The 12,450-nt window shown below is 36.3% G+C and overlaps 1 protein-coding gene across 4 annotated transcripts in view; it reads left to right on the forward strand.

Annotated features, from left to right (window-relative positions):
• The window catches only part of ARNTL2 (aryl hydrocarbon receptor nuclear translocator like 2), a 67,642-nt gene that overhangs the window by 26,766 nt on the left and 28,426 nt on the right, over positions 1 to 12,450 (forward strand). For 2 of the 4 annotated variants that reach the window (XM_011363093.2, XM_023532371.1), the window contains 5 exons: positions 1,795 to 1,836; positions 4,888 to 5,045; positions 8,280 to 8,359; positions 9,854 to 9,946; positions 11,874 to 11,991. In XM_011363093.2, coding sequence (XP_011361395.2) covers positions 1,795 to 1,836; positions 4,888 to 5,045; positions 8,280 to 8,359; positions 9,854 to 9,946; positions 11,874 to 11,991 — 491 coding nt within the window. The remainder of the gene's footprint in view (positions 1 to 1,794; positions 1,837 to 4,887; positions 5,046 to 8,279; positions 8,360 to 9,853; positions 9,947 to 11,873; positions 11,992 to 12,450) is intronic. The other 2 variants (XM_023532370.1, XM_023532372.1) reach the window with 1 other exon arrangement.

A 12,450-nucleotide genomic window follows, 5' to 3' on the forward strand; every position in this document is an offset into this window, starting at 1 on the left:
AAATAAAGGTATTGAATTTGGATTTCATAAGTACAATAGGTTTAGATTTCATCAAGGAGGCAATTTCAGTCAGTGAGTTAATTTTCTAAAACACATATATAATCAAAGCAAAAGCATGATTTAAAACGGCCAAAGCTTGCCTTGTAAAATTGAAATGTATGTATATATAATTCCAGACCATTAGGAAGAAAATCACTACCTGTGGCATTATTTTCTGTTTTAGTTCCCAAATATGAAGGCAGGCTAAAAAGAGAAAAGAAGCTGACTTAATCTGACTCTCTCTTTTGCTTCAGAGAAGTTCTTTAATTTTATATGTACCGAGCAGACTGACAATGATGAGAGAAATAGCAAGACATAGGGGAAGGCACACCATCCTGGATAGAATTAGCTTCACTCAGTCTCCTGTTAGGTATGTGACCCTGAGCAGTCATCAACCTTACTGGCCTCTATTCTTTCTTCTGTAAAAGGGGAATAGTTAAAACTACATGATTCTCCAGTATTGTGAGAATCAAATAACATGTTAAAATATTTTTGACAAAGTACCATAAATATGAAAGCTATCCTTTATTTAGACCGTGAGAAAGAAAAGCACCCAAGCTTTTTTTTGAATATTTATAAGCATCTCTTTATAAATTTTATTAAATATTCTGTAAACAGCATATATTTTTTTAAGCAGGAAAATATTATTAAAAACTCAAAATAGTTCTAATAAATAAAATAGATCAAAGATAAGTCAAAGTTTTTTCAAAGCCTAGAAAATGATTAAATTATACTATAGTTAGCCAGTGGGCCACTATGCAATTATTTCAAATTATGTTCTCCAATAATTGAACTTATGGGAAAATAGTCATGTAATAGTGTTAATAATACACTGTGATCTGAATTTTGTTGTGTGCGTGTGTATACACACACACACACAGACACACTGTGGCTAAGTTAAATAGTCAAAGCTGTTTTTTCGTGTGTATCTAAATACATGTTTAGGAAAGATTATAGGGAGACCCATTAAAATGTTAACTATGATTATTCCAGGTGAGATCATGGGTGCTTTTCCCTGAATTTTTCAATGTCCATTTTAAAAATGATACATTTGGAAATATAATTTTAAACTACATATTTTTCAAAAACTACTCACCTGCATAATTTTTTAATGTCGAAAGTAGTCTATAACTATCAGTGGTAGTGGTCTGGTGACTGCATTTCTGAATGAACACACACACATATGTATCTATATTTGTATATAAATATTTATACATAAATATACATTTAGTATATTCTGCTAGCAAGTATACTAATGCAATAATATTGGCAAGTGATCAGAGTTTCCAGTTTTTGATATTTCTTATCATCCAGATGTTTTTAGGCAAAATAAATTTCTTTGATTAAAGATCTGAGATTCTTAATGCATTTTCAGCCTGTTTTAATACAGCTTCTATAAAATTTTTGGTTAAGACATCAATTGTTTTAAAAATAAAGTTATTTCCATGAAAATTATGTTTTTTCTCAATATTGGCATGGGTTAATTTTTAAATAGAACACCAAGGATTGTTCATTGTCAGTTAATATAATTTTTATTATCTTGATGGGGCTGATGTGCTTGTCAGCTTTAGTAGGCGAATAGCTCATGTAGAAAGTAAAAATCATTTCAAGTCATTAGGAGCTCAGGGTAGCATTTATAACTAAATACTTAATAGGAATTAAGTCCATTGGACTTAAGCTCACATTTATTTTTCTCTCAAGGATTATAGAAAAGCTGTTTCATGTAGTTTGATATTTTGCCCTGCTTTTTTGTAGAGTGGAAGATGGTGAACAACAAGTAAAAATGAAGTCCTTCAGGTACTTTGAACTGTTGAGATGGTACCTGGTGGGTGGAAAGGTCTCACACATGTACACCTTTAGCCAAAACAAAAGGTGAAGTCAAGATATAATGGATTCATGAATATTAGGTTTTTCTCATATGTTAGTTATGCTGTGAGAAGTAGTGATTATTAAGTAACCATTACCTTTCTTTTCTATATACTTGAATAACATTCGGCTTATGTATCTTTAAATTTTTCTTGAGATAGCTGTTTATTAAAAACTTAGTTTTAGCACTAGAGAAAAAGCTGATTCATGCTATAAACAAATCAGAATTACTTATGAGAAGCATCTGATTATTAGTAATCCATCATCTTAAATTCTTTGTCAGTTGTTTCAATATTAACACAGAATTTTTCTGCATCTGGCAACATGGCTAGATATCAGCTTTGCTTTTTCTTTTATTCTGTTTTATGGATATGATTCTACAAAACATTGATATGATTCAAAATGGGGGTAACAGTATATAGACTTAAGAGCCAGGGTCCTAATAAATTTTTAAGCAGAGAACTAGTCTCTGGATAAATATGCCCCTTCTTATAAATCCTCCAGAAATCTTTTCAGGTGTACTTCCTTCAAGTACAGTACCTCATTTAAAAAGTGGCTATTTCACCTTTGTCTGAGATACCTAGCTCCCACTGTCATCATTCATTGCTCTCTCCAGTGGCCTTGCTCTCACCTCCCTCCAAACTTCAGCTCCGAGAGAGAGCACACTGCCTTCTGCTGTACATTCTCCAGATCAGGCATCTCTGTCCAATGTTACTGTCTATTTTAATGGGTAATACTGGTAGAAAAAAGAGGTGATCATTTTAGCAAGAAGATAACTATAACACTTTTTAATTACAAAATTTTAATCTGAAAGTTGATCATGGATAGACCAATGTATGAGTAGATAACTCAATTTTATGTAAATACACATGTAATTTGAATTCCATATAATTTACCCAAAAGTCCATAGTTTGTTCCAGGAGTGGCATTGTCCGAGGGGGAATGTTTTGGGGAGAGGAGGAGCATTAGCTGCATCAGTCTCCATCAGTGCTTCTCCCCCACTTTAATGTGGAAAAATTACATTTTCTTTCATCTAATTTAAAATTGCTATAACAACAGATCAAGGCAAGTCTCCTACTTATCCTCTTTCCCATCGAATCATCCCTTTTAAACTCTTCTTATATAAAAATTAAGGAATTGCTATGATCTGAGCGTTATAGGAGAAACAGATGTTTACAGTTAAGTGTGAAGAGTAAAATAGCCTAATTCTTGAAATCTAAGATATACATTTGCCCCCTAACATTTTATCATCTGAGAAAAATGTCTTATCAATGGCATCTTCCTGTTATTTGGCAGCATTTTTCTTTCCTTGTGATTTGTGATGCATTAAATAATGTATCTTACAATTAATGGTGGCTTAGATTCAGTAAATTATGGTAGAGGCGCTGAGGAAGCTGAGAGAGGGAAGTGATTAATTATGCAGTAATCAAAGAAAGCATCTCAGAAGAATAACTGAGCTTGGCTTTGAAGGAGTAGGGTCTTCCCACGAATATAGAAGCCTAAGAAATAGCCAGACGTAGAGGAGATATGAAAGACGACATGGCATGTTTGAAGACTAGCAAGTCATCTGGCATTGCTGCTGTATAACATTTGGAGCTCTAGGGAAAGACATGGAGAGATGAAAGGATAAACCAGGTCATGGTGAAACTTGGAATGTCATTAGGGAGTTTGGCCATTCCTCACAGGCAGTGGAAACACATTTTGGCAGTTTAATGCAGTGGATTAGATGATTTGGTTTGTTTAGAATGATAATTCTGAAAGTATTGGGTAGGATAGACTAGACGAGGAAGACATTAGAAAAAAGAACATCACTTTAAAAGGCTTTTGGGGGTAAGTGCAATGAGCTATATCACAAGGGCCTGAATTAAGGCAGTTACAGAGTGGGTGGAGAGGGGGAGGCATATTTAAGAAATATTTTAAGAACTGGAGTCTATGGGAGTTTGTGTTTATTTGGCCCTTCAAGGTGAAGAAGAGGAAGGGTATAGAATAAGTCAAGTGGTATAACCAACCAAGATGAACTCTATAGAAGAGAAAAAAAGGACTAGTGGAGGAAAGAGAATTAAAATGGGGTAAATTGCAGAAAAGCATTCAGCTTGGGATTTCCTGAGTTTTAGGGTGTTTGGGAATCAGTTACGCACATAATTCTAGTTCCAAAAGTCAGGAACTGGATAAAGTATAGCAGTTTAATGGTTACTAGCTTATGAATAGTTATAAAACCTTATGAGGGAACGAGATCTCTTAGGGTGAAGCTATTATGTAAGGAAAGAGTGGTACCAAGTAAGGAATCTTGAGGTCACAGGTATTTAAGGATAGAGGAAGGGCCAAGTAAAGAGACAAAGGGGACTGGGCTGAGGAGGGAGAATAGAGGAACAGGAGAGGTGACAGAAGCCAGGCGAAGAATGAGGAATGTCAGTTGTGTCAAACTCAAGGCAGGGATCAGCAAGAGATTGCATAAGATAAGGATGACCCTTGCTAGAATAGTTTTAGTGGAGTGGGGATTGTGAAAGGTTGGCTTTAATAGATGGAGAAGTGCCTGAGAAAGACTGGAGACTGCCTTCTTTCAGGAAGCTGGCCGAGAAGGGAAGATAGTAGCAAGCGGGAGGGAACCCCTAGAATTAGGGAAAGGGGTTTTATCAGAGGGAAGAGACTTGCACACGTTTATAGACCCATGAGAGGAGCTATGAGAGAGAATGAGATTAAAATGCTGATAATTGTTTAAGCAAACACCAGAGAGGAGTTAGCTTTGAAAAGGCTACTCATCTCTTCCTCTAAGACTGGAGGAAAGTAAAAAAACCACTCACCACGCTCTCAGACAGATGTCTCTGTTCTTAAAATGTTTCAGGAAATAAGGTAGGGAAGAATGGAGGAAAGGTAGTGGGTGGGGGTGAAAGCACTGTGAATCTTTTAAATGCCATTCCTATTCCCAGGTCACTGTGGGTCTGCTGACTGTGAAGTATAAAAGAGGTTTCTTTTCCTTCTCAGAGAAGCTCATAGCCAAACTGAAAAACGGAGGAGAGATAAAATGAATAACCTGATTGAAGAACTGTCAGCAATGCTCCCTCAGTGCAAGCCTATGGCACGAAAACTGGACAAACTTACAGTTTTAAGAATGGCCGTTCAATACTTGAAATCTTTAAAAGGTGAGTTTGAAAATGACCTCCATGCTTAGATTTGTGAAGCCTTTCCTGCAATTGAGGTCTCTCTGGTTGTTTTGTTGTTATTGACTGTCGAGATGCTATACAAAGGTGTCTTTCAGCTTTAGAGGCATTAAGTTGATGCTTGTCCATATTCTGTGTGTGGAGAGGATACTAATTTGGTTGTCAGAAAACTTCAATCTACTACAAGCTTTATCTTAAGATTACTGTGTGAACTTCAAAAGTCTTTACATTTCTACTTGTTTTCCCATGTATAATATGAAGTTAACAATGCGTGCTATATATACCTCTCGGTATTTTAGAAGTCCTGAAATGTAGAATTATAATTTTAAATTCTTGGCAGATTTCCATATGGTAGAAGAAATGGCAGAGGCACTCCAACCAGCTAACTGCGTGCAGGTTGGGAAAAGAAAGTACAGGCCTTGAGTCCTTCAGTGCCACACAGAGCAGTGCAAGTGTTCGGACGCTGCCTGGCAGTGGGAGCACGATTGGCGGTCTTATTTTCATAAGTCTGTTGTGAAATGAGATAAATAAGATTCTCTTTTACCTACAGCTGGCTCTTGCATAAGTTGCATGCAATATTTCTCTTAAATCTTTCGGCAGTCAACCTTTGTAGGCTCAGCTGAGGTCATTTGATTGCAAGCCTAAAATTACCCAAGAGTTTTTACATTCGCAATGTTCTGAAGGAGGAGGACCTGAGGGAGAAGCCATGAATCAATCAACTAATTCAACAAACATGAACTGAGCATCAGCTAGACTCCTGTTCTGTGCTGGGAATATAAAAAAATGAAAGAGGCAAGATCTCTGTGCTCTAGGGATTCATGGCTGGACAAGGGAGAGACATATATCCATGAAGAGAGCAGTAAAACCTAGTGGGAGGGATGCTAAGCGGAGGTACAAGTGAGAGGAGTAGGAAGGAGACAGTAAATCCAGAGGCGATTTCTTGGAACAGACCATAGGTTTCACCCTTGGCCCTCCTAAGCCAAAGTGAGGTGGACAAGTACTCATCAGACCCTTTAGTTAGTGCTACCCCAAGTGAGATGACTTAAAGCAATTGGGCCTGCATTCTAGAGCACTTACTAGAGCGTACCGCCAACGTGCTTGACATCAGACACACCAGGTCATCAGAGGGCTGCGTATAGATCATGCTATTTTGGTCTATGCATGATTACTTTAAAGACAGAAGGATGGTGAAATGATTTTTTAAATATACTCGACAGCAGTGGTTCTGAAACCCTCCGGGTGAAGGGCAAGTGTTCCCCACCCTCATCCAGTTGATTACTGGAAAAATGATCATGAGCTGGGAAGCCACAACAACCTTACATTTCTATAATAAGGTGTCTAAGTGCTGATTCTGAATTTCTGTACTCATTTCACCACAGTTGGCTGTTAGCAAGGGTCTGCAGTCCATATCTGGGTAGCCCTGCTCCGCATCATGCACTTTCGGAGAACCTGTGGGCATTCTGTGTATGTGGTCTTAATAGTGGTGACAGAGCACAGTTGTGCGTGCATGTGGGTGCTGGAGGCAAACTGGCTCCCTGACTTAAATTCTATGTGACTTACTCAAGTTACTTAACATTCTAATCCTCAACTTCCATATCTATAAAACAGGGATAATGGATATGCCTCATAGGGTTGTCGTTAAGAGTAAAGAATAATGCATAGAAAGGGTGAGCACAGGGTTCACAAATGGCAGAGGTGGTGGCAAGAGCAGGAGGAATACCCGTTATTGTCATTATCATTATCATTGTCAAATTGTCATTTTTTTAGCCCTTCGAACACACTGTGACACAAGTAAGCGACTGTGTTTCTTATTTGTTTTTGCCATCAGAAATCTGACAGTGGAATTTGTTACACTCTTTGGCAGGTATACAGCATATCCAGCATGCACTTTACTAACTCGCCTCACCCTAGCTTCCGCTCCACTCTGTCTTCTTTTTCTCCGTTCCATGTCCTCGCTCACTCTCACCTAGTTGGGGCTCACCCATTTTGCCCGGTTTATACTAACAGGATTTTGTCGGCATACTTCTGCCAACTTTGCTTCAGGCCAGACCTGTAAATGTCCCTGCCTTCTTCAAGTAGAGTTATTGCTATACCCTGGTCTGGTCCTGCATCTTTCAGCCCACCCTTCTCAACTTCCTCCTCCAAGGCTGCTGTGTAGTAGTAATAACAACAACAACAAATCATTTCTGGGAATTCTGTGAGGCCTACCTAGAAGGTAGATTCCAAAAGAGAAGATTTTCTTTTGCTTATGCCGGGCTCTTAGGGGTGTTACCGGTTTGAGAAAACTTTACCAAGTTATACCATGAGGTGTTTTTGATTTTCTGGTTTTGTTTTTCCTTACCACTTAGGTAATTGGTGAGTTTAGGCTGCAAATCTATTCAACGGCCAATTTGTGGTTGAAATGTCTCAGGGTGTTACCCTACTTTTTTATCTTGCAAAAGCAACTTTCCTAGCAGTCTCCAGGAGGAGGGGATTGTGGTTAGGGGGCTTGGGAAGTATAAAGGAGGGAATTGATTTACCTCTTCTGAATCACTCTTGCCCAGAGCTATCTGGGGACAGCAGCAGCTTGGCTTAACTGTCCCCTGTACCCCCTTGTGACTGTGAAGGGCTTTCCAAGTTAAGGTTGGTGGATCCTACTTTTGACCTGATAATTCCTTATCATTTTTGCCAGCTCTTCAGTAGCTTTAGAGACGTTCATCTTAATACAATAAACTTTGTGCTAAGGGCTTAAAACAAATCATTTTACTTATACTTTATAATTTTTGTATATTATCAGAAGTCTCCATATGATGTTTAAAGGATCATATAGAAGAATCTATGACTCGATAAAATTTGTTTAGAATTCAAGAATCACCTCCATTAAGGGTAATTCATATGACTAGTTTTAATAAGCTAAGAAATTATAAAAATAACTAAATTCTAGAATATCGATGCATTTTATTTTATTTTTTTTACAGAGAGCTCTTACTGTCTGCACTTATGAGTATAAATGAATAAGTAGTTTCAAGAATTTTCAATCTAAAAGTAGGAAATTTTAATCTAGTAATAACAAAGGGAGAGAACGATTACAGAGGAGATCTAAGAACATGTTAACAGAGAGAATGCCATCATTAATATCCTCACCGGCAGCAGCAGCATCACTAATGTTCATTGACGACTTACTACGTTCCCAACCCTACAATATTTTTAGTAACTTTTTGACTTGTTTATTTTTAGGTATGACAAATTTTTATGCAGGAGATAATTATCGACCTTCATTTATTCAGGAAAATGAGCTCAGACACTTAATCCTGAAGGTAAGTAAGGAGATATAGTTGTCTAAGTTGTATTTTCCCTTTGATTTTTATTTGAAATCTGAGAAGCAGATTTTCTTCAGTGTGCTTCCTGTTATAAACATATAGGACTCTATGTTGCTCCAAATTTCCTTTAACATAAAAATTAAAGTTATACAAGTAACCATGTTATATTAATTTGTGCTAATGGAAGTAGAGACAGAGGATGGGCATTTTCTAAAAAATGGAGCAAGGCTTGTTTTTAATGCTAAGCTCTTTATACTGCTTAATGCCCTCACTTCCCGTGTCTAGGATCTATTCCCCACTATTACCACCTCTTTCAAAGCCATCTACCTTGTATCCTATTCCTTCAGGATCATGTTCTCTGCACATTAGCCAGTCACTGCTTGCTTAATGAGTTATTAGGTGATGCTCTGACATTTCTGTCCTCATCACTTCATATGTATGGGTTTTCAGATTCACTGTTCTAGAGGATTATTTGACATGGAAAATATGACCATATCATTGGCTCATCCTCCCCCCGTACCCCAGGAGGTAATAAGTGTCTTGCTCTTGTGCTATGACTACTGGGCTTTAAGCCATAGTATGATTAAACAGAAAGATTTTTCATTTATGTTTGCCAATTTTTAAAAACTTTTTATAAAAGCCCCTCTTTTATTTGAACATCTAAATGTAAATATAATATTCCTGACAGGAATATAAAGGATTTTTTTGTTTTTTTGCAGACAACAAAAGATTATTAAAGATAGTGAAATGTATAGTATGCTTTGGAAGCTCTCTCACCAATCTTTAAGTGTTTTTTCAGCCATAACTTAATGTAGCCCCAGTAATGCCCCTGTAGAACATGTCTGCTGATTCCACCTCATGTTTATATCCAGTTGGTAAAAATCAGTTCAAGCAATGTCAAGAGACGAGGTGCCAGACTTACCCTGTGTGTCCAGACATATCCATTTCTGGTTAGTTTGGTCACAGAGGATTTACTTGGTAGATCTTATGGGAGTAGCTGACATATTAGAATTTCTAAAATTTAGTTTAGAATGATACCTTATCATTATCTAGTGATAGTTTACCATTATTCAAAGTATAAAGAGGTATACAGAAGAATATTTTTATCTCTTTCTCATCCCCAGTCTGCATATCCTTTCATCTCAACACATCCATACACAGTCATTGTTATTGATATGTTTTGATGTCTTTACACAGTTTCTGTATGCAGTAGAGTAGAATTTGGTATAGATAATTTTTATATTAGGAAATATTTCAACAAAATATTTTGTGGCTGAACTTCTCATGTCAAAAACATTAGTTTAAATTGGGGTCCAATATCATGTTCTTTATAAATCTTTTTACACATATCTTAAGAAAATTTCTTAATATTAATTTTATTAGATCTATGACCACTGTTAATTTTATTGCTACAGTAATTTCCACAGAATCTGAATGTGTGTGAGACAGATGATATTTAAAAATATTTACTTTCATATTTTTAAATCCTAGACTGCAGAAGGCTTCCTATTTGTGGTTGGATGTGAAAGAGGAAAGATTCTCTTCGTTTCTAAGTCAGTCTCCAAAATACTTAATTATGATCAGGTATCCAAAACTGAGGAAATTTTCACACTATGTTTAGTCTTTTTGAACAAATATATTTTGAAGCTGTCTTTCTGAACCCTTTCTTCCCATTGGGCTGTGGGATTAGGTTCTGCTGAGTTAAAACTCCAGGAGAGATGGAAAGATATGTGGAAATGGTATAGGTTTTTATTACTGACAAGAGTGTTCACTTCCTGACCTTCAGCAACTCATTTCATTTTCCTGAACCTCAGCTTCCTCCTATGTAAAAAATGGAAATGATGATTAAGCCTGTTACTCAGGATGTAAAGACTGAATAAAATGTCATATTTGAATGTCTGAAAAATATTAGTCACCCTTCTCTGTTTCAGCAAAGAGACGGCATTAGTATTTATTATTAAGTTATATGCATTTCATAACAGCTTTTCATTTAAACTCTGGCAACAAATCTGAAATACATTTTTTTTATTTAACTAGCTGTGTGATTGCTTTATCTCCTCATTACTGAACTCTTTGTAATTTAAACTAGTTGCTTAAAAACTATAGCACTGAAAGTAATCCAACAGAGTGAATAAACTAGCACCCATGGTTTCCTTTTAGAAACCAAATAGTCCAAAGATTTAATCTTAAATAATGCTCATTACTTTCAGCCTATATTCCCTTCAAACTTAAAAATTTGAAGAGAGAGAAGGCATTCATAGGTAATGAACTAAATATTAGAGAAAGATATTCTGAGCCAAATGAATCATGCGGCTGGTCATAGCTGGGTGCACAAAAGCAGGGCAAGACTTGATTATTCTTTTTTCTAATTGGAAATGGAGAACATCACACACATATGCATGCACTAAGGTAATCGACAATTCAAAGTAGCACTGACTTCCAAATTAGGGACATGGATGGAATCCAGTCTTACTGGGCACTGACTTTGCATTTCAGAGATCATTCAAGAGGCCCACTGACTGCTCAGGACTTTGGCATGACCATGGTACAGGGTCTGGTCCCCAGCTTTTCAGATTCAGAAATCTGATTTGCTCTAAAGCAGAGTTTTGATCAGATTTATATTAACCAATCACACAATAGACTGCCGTGTAAATCAGATTGCTAGGTTTTCATTTATTTGTTTTAGTATGAGGTATCTAACTGCCAGGTAATCCGGGCTACTTGTACCATCTGATCCATTTGTTCTATCTCCTATAGGAATATCTACTTGGGTAATAAAGGAGTTCAAAAGACGCATGATCACTATGGGTCAGGGAGGACTTTACATGCAAAGTAGAATGTCCGCTAGGCTTTAAGAAGTGCAGAGAAGGAGAGGAAGACATTTTGCATTGAGAGAGAGAATCTAAGAACTCTAGGGAGTAAAATGCAATTGGCTGGATTGGCTAGGGAATTGAGTGTAGAGAAGAGAAGGGGTAATGAATTCCAGGTGACAAGACCATGGAGCAAAGGCCCAGACCTAGGAATGCTCTGCATGTTAGAAGTGGAATGGCAGGTGAAAGGTGTCCCAGGTGGGATTTTGTTTTTCAATAGCATGGTAATTTTTTTTAACAGTATGATAACTCTCTGAGTCATGCCATAAAATCACAGATATTCAATGACTTCCATATGATACTATAATTGCTTTACTTTTACCCAGGATGCAGTTTAAAGAAAATCATAGTATAATTTAGAAGTAGTGTATACAAATTGGGAGATATTAACAAGAGTAAATAGAATATTAGTGGTTAGGTGTTTTTGTGTGATTTGTGTGTATCCAATTATGGTTCTGTGTATTTTTTCTATTTACAAGTATGACCCTGCTTTTAACATTAATGTCACGCAGTGTAGTAGATGTATCTTTGAGCTTAAGAAAAAGCAACTTTACAAAAGAAAGTATTTATCATACGTCTTTATAAGGAAACGTAGAAAAATTATGGTACTGATTTTAAATGAATGTCTACTTTATCAATAGGCTAGTTTGACTGGACAAAGTTTCTTTGACTTCCTACATCCAAAAGATGTTGCCAAAGTAAAGGAACAACTGTCTTCTTCTGATATTTCACCAAGAGAGAAGCTCATAGATGCCAAAAGTAAGTGCTCATTTCAACATGCTTACTGCTTAATGTAATTATACTTATTAGTTAAAAGTACAGCTATATAATGTTTTTGAAAAGTCATCTAATTATGGTTTTATCAAGAAGAGAATTATGTAGTAAGCTTCACAATCAACCTCAGAGTTGAAAAAAAACCAATATAACTGTATAGAGAATTCCTATATTCATACTCACATATAAAAACAAATACTATATGCATATGAAGATGCTTCGTTTGAGGAAACTGTGATTGCTTCATAGTTGCTATTTTTCATATGCTAATAATATCTTTATAAGAAAGTATCATTTGGGGTAAAAAAATTGCTGGAGTTTTCATTATTCAATTATATGCTGAGAGATAATTATTTTCTTGTATGAGTTAGGTCTATTCAATATGAAATACCTTCTATAATTGTGCTTGGGAGGTATAAATATTCTTTGTTTTCTCCAAAAATA

This window comes from Pteropus vampyrus, unplaced genomic scaffold, assembly GCF_000151845.1.
Source record: "Pteropus vampyrus isolate Shadow unplaced genomic scaffold, Pvam_2.0 Scaffold82, whole genome shotgun sequence".
Taxonomy (NCBI): Eukaryota; Metazoa; Chordata; class Mammalia; order Chiroptera; family Pteropodidae; genus Pteropus; species Pteropus vampyrus.